The 18,299-nt window shown below is 39.6% G+C and overlaps 2 protein-coding genes across 3 annotated transcripts; both read left to right on the forward strand.

The window, feature by feature from the left end:
• Positions 1-87: 87 nt before the first annotated feature.
• fam219aa (family with sequence similarity 219 member Aa) lies at positions 88-11,500 on the forward strand. Of its 2 annotated transcripts, none has more exons than XM_044348495.1 (6): positions 88-671; positions 5,098-5,194; positions 6,018-6,111; positions 7,019-7,099; positions 7,888-7,963; positions 8,433-11,500. In XM_044348495.1, exons 1-6 carry the CDS (start codon positions 612-614, stop codon positions 8,589-8,591), a joined length of 567 nt encoding a protein of 188 aa, XP_044204430.1. In that variant the 5' UTR covers positions 88-611; the 3' UTR covers positions 8,592-11,500. The 2 variants fall into 2 exon arrangements, with proteins under 2 accessions (XP_044204430.1, XP_044204431.1); XM_044348496.1 differs by having other exon boundaries at positions 7,888-7,942.
• Positions 11,501-12,132: 632 nt separating this feature from the next.
• zgc:109965 (Nicalin-1-like) lies at positions 12,133-17,512 on the forward strand. Its single transcript, XM_044349481.1, has 16 exons — positions 12,133-12,305; positions 12,650-12,835; positions 13,285-13,475; positions 13,732-13,876; positions 14,208-14,305; positions 14,452-14,529; positions 14,674-14,777; positions 15,117-15,205; positions 15,327-15,466; positions 15,557-15,735; positions 15,862-15,949; positions 16,064-16,102; positions 16,511-16,683; positions 16,798-16,851; positions 16,936-17,014; positions 17,167-17,512. Exons 2-16 carry the CDS (start codon positions 12,688-12,690, stop codon positions 17,221-17,223), a joined length of 1,662 nt encoding a protein of 553 aa, XP_044205416.1. The 5' UTR covers positions 12,133-12,305; positions 12,650-12,687; the 3' UTR covers positions 17,224-17,512.
• The last annotated feature ends 787 nt before the right edge of the window (positions 17,513-18,299 follow it).

The following is an 18,299-nucleotide window of genomic DNA, read 5'->3' on the forward strand; positions in this document are numbered from 1 at the left end:
GGTTAAGATAGTAATGAAGTCAAGATAGTACCCTTCAGGTGGAGCTCACCCGTCGAGTTTCCGTCGTTTTTTAGTGAATTATATGGTATTCATATTGTATCAGTTAAGAGTCTGAAAGCTACTTGCCAGATTTAACTTTTGAAACAGGGTTTAACCCTCATAATGGGGTTCTTCCTATGTTTTTGAGTAAGGGCGACGGGGTGAACGCAGTCAATTGTGGAGTGACACAAATATACGAAAGCTTGGAAGGCAATTAATGATTATTTCAATTGCAAAATGCAGTTTTCATTCATAATTTGAAAACAAGTAAGGACTTGTCTAAATGTCTGTATTGTATATTTACAGACACGGATTTGCTTCAATTCGCGTTTCAATACGATCTTCTCTGTGATTGGACAGATTTGTCATGAATATTCTATAAACCCGGAAGTGGGGCGGTGCTGCTGTTTTGCAGTGTCGAGTCACCTCTGTCAGGATGGAGGAAAACGAACTGCTACAATGCTGAATAATAACGAAGGATCCCGTCAACGGAGCATCATAAACCGGGACACTTAGACAAAAGTCGCCGTTTATCTTCACTGCTGCATCGTTTCCACTAACGCTTTGCCAAAATGATGGAAGAAATCGACAGGTTCCAAGTACCTCCAGTCAACGGAGAGACACAGCCTTTGGTAAGAAAGACAAAAACACATATGCAAATCATTTCTATTGAAGGCAACGGGTTTTTTTTTTTTATTTCGTCTGGGTGGTTCATCGTGACAGCTGTGCTACAATCAGCGTGTGAGCTGACCGACAGCAACCGACAGCTTTGGCACAAACTGAATCTATGAGATGCGTTATATTGATTATCTGCGGATAAAATAATAGCGGCTAAATCTCCCCCCACTGAATGATTACACGAACGAGGCATTTAATTATTGAATATTATATAAACTTTCATCTTACTGGATCATAGCAATTCAACTACGCACTTAACTGAAACATACATAAAATAAATCCACGTCAGTATGCGCTTGTTTACATCAGTAGCAGGCATAGCTCACAGCTTTTACATTTCGTCATTTGGTGACGTGTTATTTGGGTTATTTGGGTGTTTCGGGATGCACTGCAAGCCTAAATGGTAGCGTGAGTAGGAACCTTGTGTCCAAAGCTCATACTGCAGGCTGCAGCAATGATCACTCAGGCTCAGGCAGGCCCACTGTAACAGAATATCCTTCCTTCCATGAAATGTCATATGACAAGTTTCACATGCTAGAAAATTAGAATTGATATACTCCAATACTAGGAAGTCATCAGTGTTTTCTGTGCCTTATTCTTTATAACTTAAGGGTATATCTGTCAGTGTTTGAATGCCATTATTATACAGGCCTACTGAGCACACTGTACAAGATCTGAAATTATATGTCATGGTCACCAAAAATGAACAAATCTGCTGCTCTTATTCCCTACATTTAATGTTTTGCTAATCTTTTATTTCAGCAATGCAGTTTATCATTACCATAGACCCTCCACACTTCAAACAAAGTAGTCTCAAACGGCTGTCCCTTTTTAAGTATTTGCCTTAGGGGAGTTTAGGCAAAAGCAGAGCTCCAAGTTTTACTGTTCATATCACACCCATGCTTCTCCAGCCATACTACCTTGGGGCTTAACTCCAGCAGAAATCACAGAAGAAAATGCGTTCTCCGGAACAGAAATTCTGCTTTATTATGCAGCAGCAATTGCCTCTCCTCCATAAAGATTTGATCAGTCTCTTCTCATGTGTCATCCAGTGAGATTTCTGTGGAGTTGTATCCAATATCAGAGATACTTGGCTTTGAGAGGCAAGTGGCTGCAGTGTGTCTGTTGTCAGCACGAAGCCTAAAACTCTTGGAAAAAAAATGCATAGTTTATTTTTTACCACTTCATGTAATTAGTCTGCTTGAGTCCAACAGCACTGTGGGTATCTTCTCGTTATCTTATCTTATTTGACACACTTAACATTTAAACCATATCTGATTATATCAGAATCGCAGTTGCTGTGGCACACATGGTTGTGCATTTTAATGCTAATAACTTCATTGTAATTCCTAAACCGCATGAATCAACTTGGCACCTGCCTCCTTGTCGGGAATCAATTTCACACGAATCACACCAGCTTTAAAGAATTTTGAGTGATATAAATTATTGACTTATAGCCTATCATCAATGAAAGCTTAAGATCAAGCTTAAGATTATGAAATATATATACTTGAAAATTAAATTTTAATTAGCAGTTAATTTTCTGAAAGAAACATTGTATCCCAACAACTACTTTTACAGAGCATCTCATTACTTAGCACATGGACGAGTGATCAGAAAATGATTGCTGCAGTCAAAATCTAATCATGACAGATTGCTTTGCAACACATTGAGACTGTAATATAGCCCAGTTGCCACTGTCACGTATAAGTATTGCTCGCAAGTGTTTTAACGGTCACCTGATGCATCCATCTTCACTGCTATTGGCCAGTGGGAGGCCATGATGTATAATCCTACCAATCACTTGGTGTCTGTGCTGTGTCAGCAACCTTGTGGCTCTTCATCATCAGAGGCAGTAAAGGAGTCGCTAACAGGAGGACAGGCTGATGAAACTGATACACAGAGAGGTCATTTCATTTATATGATGTTGTATGTGTGTGGGCCTATGAGTGAGTGTACAGTATGTGTATGTGAATGCAGGTTGAAGGTCAGGGCAACAGACTGTGTTTTTACTTTTAATACATAAAAATCTATGTGGCACCCCAAGTGCCATAGGTCAGGTTTTAATCATTTGTTAGTGACTGTCAACACTCAGCACATGGTCTTACAGGCAAGTATATGCTCTTAATGTAAGTTTTAAGTGCCAGAGCATAGTACCCAAAAGTAAGGTAATGATAATAAACCATAGGGCTACAAGGACTTCATTTTAAAATCGTTTTCAGGTTTCAGGAACTTTAAGTTGCATTTCTTCACGCCAAACATTAGACTGTTATACTTTAAGCTGCTATAATATACATATAACGTGTTTATTGTGGGGTACCTGCTATTTGCTATCAGTAATTATGCTGTCTTATACTCAAGAAGTGTCAGGGAATTCTGTCACAAACAGCTTAATTCTCGATCCCTTTCATTATTCACAGACAGTTCTGCATAACATTTCAAAGGGATGTATTTGACAGACGATATGACCCTGTCTCATCACAGAGTCTTTCAGTGGTGGAAGGAAAGTGTGAAAAACAAGAATGAAAAAAATCCTGCGGGTAAGCCTAATGATGCCAGGGAGGGGCCTGCCACAGAACAGAAAGAGCTCATGTTTGTGCTTGTTATGGTGGGAATACCTCATCTGTTTGCTGTGCTTTGCCACTGTATTCAGTGTTGCAGCTCGCATTAATTATTCCAGCTAAGTGAATAATGCCTCATGACCAGATGAGGATGAGACTGTTGTATCCAGTAAAGGTACGCTTAGCCATTTTGGACTGCAGTCAAATAAGAAAAACCCTCAGCCTGTCTTTCTATTTTTACCCTTTACCTTTTCAGCAGGGCTGGGCGATATCACAATATTTTTGACCAAATACCTTGGTATCGACATTGCGACAATATTGTAGGGATGACTATTGGTGCTTTCACAAAATATATACACAATGAGATTTTTGATAAAAAATCATCAGTCATACGGATGTAATGACTAATATAATGACTAATATAATGTGGATATAAAGACAATAATAGAACAGCTAGAACAGTCTGGCAAGTTAAGAAAATGACATCACTTTACTGTAATGCAGCCTTTAAAACCAGGAAAAGACAACACTTACGCTATATCACATATCAAAATATTGATATATTGCCCCGCCCTACTTCACAGTGATTACATGTGCAAATAAAATAGTGCATATCTATGCTGTTTTACAAGACTGAGTATTGACAGCATGTTTTTAAAAGTGTTACATGAAAATCGATATGCAAAACAAGCTTCTCACTGTCCCTGCTAAATACTCATGAATTTTTCATCAGGCCCTGTGAGATTGATGAACTCATGGATTTGGCCTAAATTCCTGTAGTATTTCACAATAATACCATGAAATATATTTGATGAAATAGATTCGTGTGTATCTGTGTCTAGATCAATTTATTTAGTAATCCCCTCACGCAATCTTCAAAGACACTTCAGTGTTTTCAGTGTTTTTTATCAGTTGCCAACATGCCTACGCCTGTTATGTGACACACAACATTTTGACTATAAAATCATTTTACATGACTGAAATATTTAGACACTTCAGTACTGTACTTTACTGCAGTATACAGCTGCAGTCTGAACATAAATGGAACTTAACTGTAAGTTTTAGCTCCAGTCATTTAAGTACTTAGAGGATCCTTTTAAAAATAGCAGCTTTTTCTCTGAGGAGAATATAGGGTTATTGAGAGCCGACTGCCTGGTAGCCTTCGTCCATGTGGCCTGTGGAGTCCTACAGAATGCAACAAGGGGAGGCCTGTAGGATGAACATAATGTGGAGCTCTGTCAGCAGAGCAGGCCAAGCGCAACCCAGCTCCCCTCTCTCAATCTGGGGAAACCTTGGCTCCAACAGCAACCCCCTCTGTTCTCCCACGGCCTCCTCCCCATGCCATCACTGCTCGCACATAAAAGAGACGGAGCCAGCGACATAGGAAGAACACTCAAGCCTATTGATGCCGCAAAATAGTAGTCAACAGGCAAGGGAAATCTCGCTGGGGTATTGGACACAAGCATGATATAAAGGGAGCTGATTTTCTTAGGCAACGTTTACTGTTAGCCTGGTGATAAATCACAGGCACTTACGGTGCTGAGTTGATTGTGCCCCCAGGACTGTGTTCAATTTCAGGTTGCCAAAGGGAGTATAGCACAAGTTGACTGGAATTGTATTACTAGAAAATAAGTTTGAATCCAGGTTTATTAGCAGTGACACAACTAGGATTGTGAAGAAACAGGGACTATGGTATATACTGCACATCTCATTTTTATGGAATGAGATTATACTAAAATAAAATATCACTTATTGTTTTTGATTTACTGGTTTGAATCAAATCTAACATGCTTGGTTGTTGTCTCTTTTCTTTTTCTAGGATCCAGCAGCATCCTCCACCTCAGAGGCAGATGCTGACACCAAGGGAGAGACTGTGGCTATGAACTACAAGCCCTCACCACTGCAAGTCCAAATAGGTATCACAACCATCACACTGAAAATCAGCATGTGACAGAATGCCAGACTTAAGATTTGATGAGATAACAGCAGCAAAAAAATGAAGAACCTTTGCACAATGTAAATCATATTAAACATTAGTGTCATTTGTCACTGCAGGCCTTCCATAGATACCACAGTGTGCAGGTTTGCTAAACTCCATCATAAGAGGTCAAAATAAGTACAAAACATTCTGTTCAACATCAGTTTATATACAGAACCAAAAGATATTCAGTAGAAGTATTGTATGACAGTTGAATTATATTCCCCAGCCTCCCAATATATCTCTTCTATCAGAGGTGTTGGAACATTTCTGAGCTGCCTCTGTTATTGTACTGCCACAACACTGTGAACGCCTTTGTTGCACTCAGTATTCCTCATTTTTATTTAGTCCTAAGGGCTCTGTTCCAAAATAGCTGGCTGAAAAATATTGCTCCTGAAACTCACCAAAACATAAATGTTCCATCCTCCAAAACCTGTTTTGAAACTAAAATTTGAAAGATTGGCAACCCCAAATGTTTTTAACTGGAACTTCTTGAAATCCATATTTTCATGATATCTGTGAATACACTAATGTGCCAATAAAGACTAAATTTCTGTGTTGATTCAGATTTTAGCAACTACAGCCACTGGCAGCATGCAGGGTAGAAACCATATTGAAGTCATGTGATCATGACTTTAATATGGATAGTTTCCTATACTGTTTTTTGTTTAAACATATTTGATAGTCATTGACATTGATAGTCATGAAGTTGAGGTTTATTGATGCTTTTACTGATGACCTCACATCCTGTGGTTGCCCAGAGAAACAGAGGGACCTTGCCAGGAAGGGATCAGTGAAGAATGGCACTGTGGGCAGTCCTGTCAATCAACAACCTAAGAAGAATGCCAGGACAAGGTAACAGCCTAAACCGCCTGTTTGTTTCTCTGTTATGTTGACCAACTCAACTACAAATGTTACACTTTGCATTAATTAGCATCACAAGCAATATGTTTTTGTATCTTCTGCTTTCCATTCAATGCAAAACACCACAACCAACTGAAATGCAAAACGACATGAGGACAGCAAAGCCGCTACTGAAAGCTTTATTTACTGCTGGCCTTCTGTGGACGCCATCAGACTTTATAACACAAACAGTGCGCAACAAGGCTTCTTGGAGAAGGAGAATTTGTTGTGTTCCATGAGTGTGGATGGTGATAATGGAGTCAAAGCACTAAGCAAAAACCCAGTACAACCTCACAGTATTGACAACTGGCTCATCTGTCTAATCCCACTGCCTGCTGGATTAGTGGAAATATATGAAAGGCTACCAACTGGTCTGAACCCCGAGTCTCTGAAGCAGAAAGATAATCTGGCAACGCCTGCAGTCTGAAGGCCACAGATTTGCCCCATTTTTTTCTCTTTTTGTGGCCTTTAAGGAGAATACCATACTCAGAACAATTATCAAGTACACAACCTCCATGATTTGAAATATTCATGTAAGAATATACTATGCTACTTTGTGAAAATTATTCAAGACATTCCCACATGGGATTCAAATGGTCTTCACATGCATGAGGGATTCACAGGAAATAATGCAGCATGTAATCCAGTGATCACAGTTAGTGCTAACCTGGGTAATAAATAAACTGCATTTCCTCTGACTTGCTTCATGTTATCCTTACTCTCAAATATCTGTAGCGGCATCAGAAACCTGTTGGAGAAAGCACAAGCAGCTCTTGCAGTCCCATTTCTTAGGAGATGCACATCATAGACTACGATGTAGCTAGTATAATATAAAGCTGTTATCTGTGTTCTTTTTCAGGTTGGTGGTACCAAACAAAGGCTACTCCTCCTTGGACCAGAGCCCAGATGAGAAGCCCCTTGTAGCACTGGACACTGACAGGTATGTGCAGTTTCTTCTCATCAGCTTCTACAACACTAAAAGATACCACAGTTAAAAGAACAAACATTTCAGAAACAGACGAGCTTGCCTAAAAGGAGGGGAAAAGCAGAAATTGGCTAACTTACTCTGTCATGATGGTACATTAATCCATCGAGCAACTTGAGAGAGTTCTTAACAGACGGGATCCTAAAAAGGGGCAAAGCTTCTACCAGGGCACAGGATTAGCGGATAGCGGGGTGAGGATTTGGACGGGGAAAAGCGGCTCAGAGGGAGCGCTTGCTTCCACGCTGTACCAGCAGGTCTGCATTTGACACAGATGAGTCCCACCCTTTGTGCCCTTTGTGCTACATGAGGGAGACTCTCCCGTGTGAAATGAGCCCTCTGGTAACCAGTCAACCTTACATCATGGATTGCATCATATCGTTCTGTGACAGGATTTCTGACTCACAGCCACACAGGACACCCATTTGTTTATTGTCCACATTTAGCTTCACGTGCACACACATTGCACAGTGCTACTCTGTTCTATGTGCGTAGGCTACATGAAAGGCTGATTAATTATTTAGGAATCAAGAGACTGCAGCAGATCGTTTTTACAAGCTTAAATGTTAAATCTGTTTACCTTAGAAATGTCACCACTTTATGTTCACAAATGACCCTGTCTACCAAATCAAATATGACATACAACTTTTAAATAATATGAGCAATTTTACAGTGTATTACTATTGTTTCAACCCTCGTCTTTTGAGGTGCTTGTATCTAACTGCTGATGTCTCCATTTTTTACAGTGACGATGACTTTGACATGTCCAGATACTCGTCATCAGGATACTCCTCAGCCGAGGTGAGATGTCTGAGGGACCAGGTATCTATACACACATTATATTGTAGTTGATACAGTGTCATTTGGTGAAACCACAAACATCACTACCTGATCACCCAATCCCATCGTCACTTCGGTTCCACCAGGTACATGTGCACCCATTGCACCATTGTAATACCCAAGTTTTTATAATCACTGTCATCTGTAATGATTTAGCTATAATTGTCATCCAAAGAGGTTGTTCTTTGTTATTTTTGTCCTCTTGGAATGTTTTTCTGTTTTTCTTGCCTCATTCCATTATCACCAAAGACCCGATTGTACTCTGTTGCTTTTCTGTTTATGTAAAAACATAATTAATTAGGCTCTCACTGTGTTTTTGAACATATATGATGAATGTTTTTAGAATCAGAATTCTAGCTAATTTCATTAACAAGCTCATTCCTGGCTTTAGGATTTTGCAAAAACCTCCTGAAGCTCTGCTGATACTCTGTCTCCTCTTTTGCTTCTACAGCAGATCAACCAGGACCTGAACATCCAGCTCCTGAAGGATGGGTACCGGCTTGATGAGATCCCGGATGACGAAGACTTGGATCTGATCCCCCCGAAAGCAGTCAACCCCACCTGCATGTGCTGCCAGGCCGCTCCCTCCACAGCCTGTCAAATCCAGTAGCACCACCACCCCCCCATCCCTTCAAAAAAAAAAAAAAAAAATCTCCTGTCTGCCACCTGCACTGAAGCCAACTTCCTACTAGAGTGGCAGTAAGAAGGAGTTGAAAAACTATCGGCTGGCACAAAAGGAAAACAAGGGTTTGTAAATGTTACAGTAAGCGATGGAAACAGGTCAAGTCTCGAGGAAAGAGTCAATGTACAGCATCTTGTGCACGTTCCTCCTATGGTAGGATCTGTGCATCTTACTTCTGCGTTGTTGGTTCAGCGGGGGCTCGACTGATGGCCTAAACATTACCTCCAAGGAAAACATGTTACTTTTGCTTCTCCTTCGCTTGAATTCCATCCCATGGTTGTGGATATTTTGGTTTACAAGGACCATGAAGGATCGTGCGACATCGCAGAAGAACAGAACCAACAAAATGGCATGACAGGAACTCAACAAAAATGGTGACAAAGTGTGATTACTGCTGCAGTACACCATTCAAGGAGTCTATTGCTCTACTGCTGGTGTAACACTGATGGTCAGATTCAATGGACAAGAAGCTTAGGAGATTGGAAGTTTCTTAGTGGCCATTGTCTTTTGTCTTCTCTCCTTTCTTTCAGCCAGTCTGCTTTGTCTTCCTGTGTATATACGTGTCAAACATGAAAATGATGTGTGTGAGTGTGTATGAGTGTGTGTCTGAAATTATGTCCAGGATAGTAGTGCTAAACCATCAAGCTGCTGATAAAACACTAGCACGTACAGTCACGACACTAAGGTAGTCAATTCCAGATTTTTTTTTTTGTAATATCTGTCTGTTACACCAAGGTTGTACTGCTTATTGTTTAATATTCGGTTAAGAGAAACTGAAAACAAATTGTTTTGCATGTTGCCTGTTAACACTGTGTTCTAATGATCAGCCTGTGCAGAAAATTTTTCCAGTTTTTATTGACCCCTAAACACATCCTTGTGCTGATGAGACATTATGTGAGGTGTGCTTTAAAAAAAAAACATAAAATTAGCAATATTTAGGTTCACCTACTGTAATGTCAGAAGATGTAGAGAAACAATTATTTAGAAATAGTGGCAGAACAGCTCATGGGGTAGTGTGTACCTCCTTTGTGTTTGTCCACATAAGCCCCAGACATGAGTGGATCACAAAGGACGTCACTACCAGTGAATGTGGTTACAGAATAGTGAATGAATATAATATAAATGGTCGTACCTGGTATGGATTCTGAAGAATGTCATTAAAGTGATTCCATATTGCCTGGATGGGAATGAAATAGGATTTTTTTCATATCAAGGGAAGTAAAACATGTTTTCATTTCTTTAAGTTTTTTTATTAAGTGTATTTGTTTTGTATGGTTATATATTTACGCATACCTAATTTGGGGCCTGTATATGTAGCACCTGACACAGCTGTGTATTGTCGAGGCTTTATACTAATGGATGTTTTCCATGATGTTGACAAGGAAGTAGTTCTTGCTGTTTTAGAAGTACTGAATTCATAAGATTTATTGGTCATGTTTACATCACTCTAAAGACATCTGTGGAGCTTCGCAGACATCAATTATTTTCACACTCATGCGTGATGTATCTGCTCTGACACAAATGACAGTAGAAGATCAGTGGTGGGTTTCCCAGAAACACTTAAACAATTAGAGTTTTTTGAGAGCGATGAGAGCACATTTTGACACTTGGAAAAACAAATTTCTCTTGATTTAGCTCGTATGTGTGCACTTTACACTGTGGTGTAAGTTATTCTCTGTGTAACATTCAGATCATTCTGTTGACTCAAGTACAAAGGGATTTGTAATTAGGATGTGAAGATATTTTTGAAATACAGTGTGCATATATAATGTAGAATGTTATTTTGACGATCTTTGTAGATATATTGCAGTGTTTTGGGAAACCTTGCATTCATTCTTCAACTGTTATTCTGCTGATTTTATTAGTACATTTACAACGTTTACATTTTTATGGAAATCTATACAGAAACAACATGTTTTTGTGATTCACTGAATAGGAACAGTGTGTAATCTATGACTCCAAAAGGACCCCATTTCTTAGAGGTTTTTTATTATTTGGAAAGGTGCCAGATCAGCAAGCATATGTGCAGTCAAGAGGAGAAGACATGTTTTTGCTCTCGTTAAATGAACGAATTAATGGTACTGTGTGTGGAGAGTAAACCAAACTAAAAACCTATTGGGAAAGAGAAAACACAATGTTAATTATAAATGTCAAACTGTTGTTAGCTAAGTAAACCATCCATACAAATCTGTGAATCTGTAAGAAAAAAAGCTCCTTTTTCCTCATCACTAATATCCATGATACAGCCTGAATGTTTCTATAGCATTTGAGTTACAAAAGCACACAAACATAAAAAAATCTGCATTTATTTTGCAAATGAGGTGCCATGTGTGTAGATGATAAAATTATTTGCATTATGTTGAAAAAAGACATGAGTAGGAGTACAGACGTTTGTGTAAGATAAAGTGGTCAGGACAGCTGTTTGCTGGGGAGAGAGTTGGACCAGTAGCTGTGTACAGCTAACATTTACATTTAGGGACTGACTGTGTGAGTGACTATGGTGCTGGATTTTTTTTCTCTATCATATGCATCATTCTAATAGATTCACACAGTCATCTTCTATTGAGTGTACTACATCTGGCCAATGTCGTTTAGCTTCACTAACCTCTTGAGTTAAAAGTCCAAAAGTAATGCATTGTAACAAAAGATATTTATTTGCAGTTGTGTGTTTTAACTTATTTTTCAAGTATGGGAAATAATTCATATACAGACAGATGGTTTTTGTTGGTCAGATGCTTATTATGATGATTGTGATCGGTCCCATTTAGATTTTAACAGTGTTAAAAGTTCTGTGTATAGTGCCGAAATATCAAAAAATAAATATTAGATATCTGAAATGTGACGTTCCCATGTGTGTCTATGATTGTACCTTTTTTTGCTCGGTGTCATAAAACTGCCATTTATTTTTAAACAATATTTTCCTCCCATTACCTTATTTATCCGTCTCTCCATGTTCTGTATCCTCTCATTTCTTGGGGTCAGTGGGTGCATGGAGCCTTTATCACGGATGGATCATGAGTCAGTAAACGTATTCACGCCTACAGTGTGTGCAGTTCAGAGTTCCTAATTCAAATGTATGTCTTTGAGAGAAAACCTGAACACCGAGAGGAAACTTACATTAACACAGATTATCACTACAGTTGATTGGAAGGCAAAATTTCTTTTATAAAATATAAAATTGCTGTTTAACATCAACCAGAAATACTGAAGCCTGGAAAAATATTTGTCACATTATGTCTTCAGTTTCAACATCATCCTCTTGTTTTCCTCAAGCGCTCTCAGTCGAACACTTATTCAGACTGCTTCCAACTGTTGTCCCTGTGGTAGATGAAAGAAATAGCTGCTGTATGAAACAGTTTGCCTGACTCCCACACAGAATCTCTGCTGGGGATGTGTTATTAGCTACTGAAGTGGCCATGCAGGAATGGATAGATAGATAGAGGAATAGTGAGTGTGAAGGGTGGGGGGTTGGGTGTTTGTGATTAGCCTTGAGTTGATCCTTCGGGAGCAGATGGTGAATGGTGGCTTACGACTCAAGTCCCAGGAGCTAGTTTGTGTCCACGCTGCAAGGAGTAGCATTGAAGTTGAGAAACACGTAGTAAAAAAGCTCATGAGACAGGACTGCAGGAAAACAGGAAACAGGTGAGGAACTTTTTCATACCTCAGAATGATGCAGGTTGATCATAGTGGACTTTATAGTTATAGAAATGTTTTATTGTAAAGTGTTTGAGTCTCCTTCTGGACAGTTGGTTGAGATTATGGTACAACTGTATCTAGAACAAGGATGGCAGATCTTCAGTGACCAATTCTTAATGTTTCTATTTCCAAAGGATATCTGTAATAGGGTCTGCAAAAATGAGAGATGATGTAATAAGCTATTCTAACATATATAATTTGGGTGAACATCATCATCTTTACTGCTGTGTTCCTCGTAGTCTACCTACCTAGTCTGGTGTATGAAGCCTAACATCAACCTTCCTTTATAGACTGACAGTATAACAAAATCCAGGCAGGACGTGACATCATGTTTCTGAGGGACCTGAGCTTTGCTGCTGTTCTGCTGCTGCTGCTCTCTGTCCAGTCTCTGCATGGCTCTGCTCTTTCTGCTGTATCCTCCTATGAGTTCACTGCCTACAGGATGCAACAGTTCAACCTGGTACAACAAAAGCATGGTGAGTTCAGTGATAGATTTTCCCCATGAGCTGTTCTGCTGCACAGTTGGACATATTTTAATTCTGAGAAAGTTAGACTCTCAGTTCCAACTCAGCTCAGATATTATTGGAATTTTCATGGAGTATATCATTTAAAAATGTATAGAACAAATCATAGTCTTAAAACCAAGGATGGGATAATTAGCTTTGTGTCAGAAGAAACACCAAAAAGTCTTGGGTACTGTCACATTGGCCTACTTAAGTTGGATCAGTGACTGAAGACGGTTGGATTTTCTGAATAATACATATTACACTTAAGATAACACTGACACCACATGCTTATCACATTTGTATAATCCTTTTAATGGTAATGAAGTTTATATGTTCTTGTGACCTCTTGAGACTTTCATTATGAAGACTCGGCTGAAAATTGTTGTCATTTTTCCCATGTCATTTTTTTGGATGCTGAGGTTGCCGTGGGGCCATTGTGGTGGCAGAGGCACGCTCAGCCGACGAGCCGGTGCTGACCCGCCGCTGTGTCATCATGAAGGTGCCGGACTTCACCACAGAAAAATACCTCGAGGCCCAGAGACAAAATGCTGCTGCCATACTGATCCTGTTGCCCAGAAATATCTCCAGCGTCCCTCATGATACAGTGCAGGTAACAGATTTATCCCAAAACATTCATTGTGCTCTGGGGTAAGCTATGAAGGAACAAAGAAAAAGAATTACAACATCTTTTATCAGACACTAATCATATAATATTATATCAATGCTCCAAGGAATCAGTTAACTGCTTGCAGGATTACTGTCATAGAAATCTTTCCTGTTCTACTTCAGTACCATATAAAATAATTTTACCTAGACAATTGCTTCTCCTCACCCAGTTGTTTCAACAATCTCTTTTTCTCTCCCAGTCCTTCATGGTAAGTGAGAGCGAGGCCTTGCTGAAAGAGACCCTCATGCCTGTGTATGTGGTGCCTGAGGATGAACAACTGCTCTACATGTATGAGGAGGTCAGGCAGGCTGCAGCCACCCGGACCTCCTCAATATTTATCCGAGGTGAGAGATACAAGAGGATAAATGGATGTGTTGTGTGCTACTGTGGATGGATGGACAATTCATAGTGGGTGGCATGACGATTTGAATGAAAGAGACAGTTATGTTAAAAAGAATAGATAAAAAAAGATGGATATGGATGTGTAAGGAAGGTATATTTGATAACAAATATGGTCAAAGATTATAGAAAAAAAATCTAGGGCCAAATTTGCACAATGGATACAAAAGGCTGAAGAGATTATAATGAAAAAGCAGATATAAAAACTGAAAAAATAATGCAGCATGTCTTTTTTATTCAACCTTTTATGATGTTTTTATTTTTATTTTTCGGCAGTCCTTCGAAGTATGGTCACAGCTACAGCCTTTCAGATCTTAGTGAGCAACAATGCCCCTATTAAGGCCATCACGGACAACGCTATAGTCACACTGGAGGTGAGTGTGAAAACTCAAGACTTTTTATGCAGTAAAGAGAAGTAAAAACCCTATAATGACATTCTCAAAATTTTAGTCAAACCTGATTATTTTGACTTGGGTCTTAACTGTCTATTACGCCTTATATCTGGTGATGTGTATTACAGGGAGTGCTTCCTGGAGCATTGGAGGATGCACCCACTATTGTCATCACTGCCCACTATGATTCCTATGGGCTGGCACCAGTGAGTCATAAAAATGAGAAAACACTTCATTGTAATGTGTCTGTGACAGTTTCCAAAGCTCTACCCTACTTAACACATTCCCATTTCCTCATGTTCATGTTGATTCAGTGTTAATGTGTATGTTTGCATTTGTGTGTAATGCAGTGGTTGTCTTATGGAGCAGACTCTAACGGCAGCGGGGTCACCATCCTACTAGAGTTGGCACGTCTCTTCCAGAAGCTTTATAGTAGCCCAAGTACCAGACCACCGTGAGTTACAGGTCCCCCATACAGTAGTGGACAAAACATGTTATTCTATGAATATTTTGCCTAAAGTGCTCACCATAATGTAACCACTTAATGCTATGCAAACACACATTTTTATTATGCATGGTGCCGGGCAGAAAAAACACCCCAAACTGTGCTAAAAACTGTGTTGTGTTCTCTAGTGAGCTGTACACTATAAAAGTCTGATTTGATAAACTAACATAAACCATGTCGTGACTATCTCGTTATCTGAAAAAATGGCTCCTATCTGGTTGGCAGGTAATAAGTCCATTATTGATTAAAATGCTTGATTGATTTTCAGTTTTCTTTTTGGTGTTTTAGATATCATTTAATGTTCTCCCTAACTGGAGGAGGAAAACACAACTTCCTTGGCACAAAGAGATGGATTGAAGAAAATCTGGACCATGCTGGTGAGTTTTGAGGCTTATGTTGTGTTGAAACATGTAGAAAGTAGTCTACACTATCATAGGCCTAACTGAACATGAGCGGTCCCGTTTGTTAATTTATTTTATCCAAACTTTTTCTCACCAGAGTCCAGCTTGCTTCATGACAATGTGGCATTCGTTTTGTGTTTGGATACACTGGCCAATGGTGATGAGCTGTACATGCATGTGTCCCGCCCTCCTAAATCTGACACTCCCATGCACTCCTTCATTCAACATCTGGAGGAGGTAAACAACTTCACATATAGGTGAAAAATATGGATATATTTTATCAATCTGCATGACCTTTTGCACTTATATTTTTGGGATCTTCCCCAGGTGGTTTCCTCCAGATTTCCCTGGGTGAAGATTGGGTTGGTCCATAAGAAGATCAATCTTGTGGAGTCCACAGTAGCCTGGGAGCATGAACGCTACAGCCTGCGCAGGATCCCAGGCTTCACATTGTCTCATCTGGAAGACCCCAAATCTGAGCTCCGTGGCTCTGTACTAGACACCATGTGGGTAGATATTTTAATTATTTAAAGGCCTCATTCACCCTGAGAGAATATAGAAACATAATTTTAGGAGATAGATCCAAGTTGCCTTAGTTTCCTGATTATTTTCATGTGAATATCTTCTCACAGGTCACAAGTGGACTTCAGGAAACTTAAGCGTAATGGCATCCTCATAGCAGAAGCACTGGCACGGTATATGTTCAATCTCTCAGACAAGGTGCATGGAAACTGAATACATATACCTGAATACAGACACTGTGTTTTTATCATTTGTTCTTTTGTTCTTTTATAGCATGTTAATGTGTGATTACTCTGTGTTATCTCCCACAAGGGTTCACCAAAAGATGTGCAGGTTTTCAGGGGCCAAATGGTAAGATCCTGGTTATCTTTAGTCACTTGGTAAAGATTAGTGCTGACCTCTGGTGTTAATTTATAGGCATTACATGGTGTTTGTGTCTTGTGAATTTGATTTGCTTGGGGATTTATTTCAAAAAACAACTGCCAATTATTTAAAATATATTTCAGGAGTGTAAATGGTTTACAGTAGAGAAAGTTCATCACATAGTTACCACTTTATGGCAAAGTTTTTAAAAGATTAGTTTCTACTAGTAATCATAATAGTGATCTGAATTCTAGTTTTGGTTGTTTATTGTTAACTAGAATCAGATTCATTTGAAAAATCAGGACAGCTGGACAGTGACTTTTATTTCTATGTGATACTACAGATGATTCCCAATTTTTTTCTTTCTGTGAATCCATGTCCAAATCCTTGATACAGGACTTCCAGGACAGTCGTATGTCAAGTCTGATGGCCTTCCTGACGTCAGTCCCTCGAGCCACCCAGCTGCTGGATAAGGAGCCCAGTCACATCCTGCTTGTCAACTCACTGGAACATGAGTTCAAACGCTACTTACAGCAAGTCCACAGACACACCTTCCGACAGGACAAAAGGTAACATTTAGTGGTAGAAGTATTAAACACATATAGTATCTTACCAGCACTCACTTCTGCTGGACCTGTATATTTTCGCTATTGATTAACTACATTTGACACTTTTCCACACAGGGACCCTGATATTACCTTTTTTGATCAAATGAACCAACCGATAGTGATGTACAGGTAAATATCTGTTTTCATTTGCCCTTTTGTATGTGTGTGTTAATTTCAAAAAGACACATGGACACTGACACTGTTTCCTTTCAGAGTGAAACCTGCAGCTTTTGATCTTTTCCTGGGTGGCTGCATTGCTGCGTATTTGGGCATCGTTTACTACACAATCCAGGTTTGTTAATGTAGTGTTGCATTACTTCCTGGCATAGCATATTGCCTTGTATGCTGTCATTCTTGAGCAAAGCACAGACACACACAGCAGGTAGACAACACTTGATATATCAGGCTTGTTTTCTTGAAGATTCTGTCTGTTCTCTTTTACAGAATTTTGGCTATCTCTACACAAAGCTGAAAGCGGCAGTGAAATCCAAGCACCAGTAAATAAAATTCTGAATACTGATTCTATGACAAGGCCTTTGAAGTCTGCCTTGCACATGTTAGACTTCTGCTTCACTGGCTGTGCAGCACATGAAAGCAATGTGAGAAGAAGACTGATCATATGCACAACTTATAAACAGTGCATTTGCTTTGAAATGTATATTGTTTTAAAGATGTTTGTACCTTTCATTATTCATAAATCCACTGTATTGTAAATCATCTCTTACTGGAACAGACTGGACTTTGTTGTTTGGAGGACATGTAAACAAAATAAATAAAGGACGAGTTTGGGGATGTGTCTTGCTTCAAAGTATACTGAAGAAGGGAACACAAACCGCAGCTTGGATTTGATTTGAGCACCATTGAAGGACGTTCCTGCCACATCATTACTATGATTCTCCCTGTCCTCTGCTTTGCATCTGTTGACATGGATTTGACTAGGCTTAACATGACTGTCAAACAAGGACCAGTCATTGCAAAGAGATGAACAGCCAGTTCCTGTCACAGACTACTCAGTGCAATCGGTTGAGACACAAAGGCACCCTACAGCGTTTGGTAAATTATTGATGCTCATGTGGAATGCTGACAGTGAATAGAGGTGACCCTGGATGGTGGTGGGAGATGAGGCAAAATCCCATCCCTTCAGTGGTTTGTTCCAGTTCTGTAAGATCTGATAAGACTGAGTCTGTTTTAACTACAAGGAGGCTAAACAGATGGGGGTTGTGCATAGTGTTTGAGATCAGTGCTGGCTAGTTTGTAAAAGGCCCCTGGGAGGGAAGTAGGTCATGGATAGTGACCCCAGGTATGTGTGTCTCTGCAGGGGGTTTAGGAGGATTAGTGGCTGAGTGCTCAGGTAGCACAAAGAGTTGTTCTGGTTCAGCAAGGATGCTCTTAACCTGTCTCTATTTCCAACATGCTAGATTCACCACAATAGCTGCAGGTTAAACAAAAAGTTTTCACTGTCTGTTTGGTCATCGACTAAGATCTATGCAGGATTTATGGCTACTGATGTGTGTAGAAATACTGTAACAGGACACATGAACACACAGAACCAGTAAATTATGTCAGCAAAATTGGTT

The sequence above is a fragment of the Thunnus albacares genome, chromosome 4, assembly GCF_914725855.1.
Source record: "Thunnus albacares chromosome 4, fThuAlb1.1, whole genome shotgun sequence".
Taxonomy (NCBI): domain Eukaryota; kingdom Metazoa; phylum Chordata; class Actinopteri; order Scombriformes; family Scombridae; genus Thunnus; species Thunnus albacares.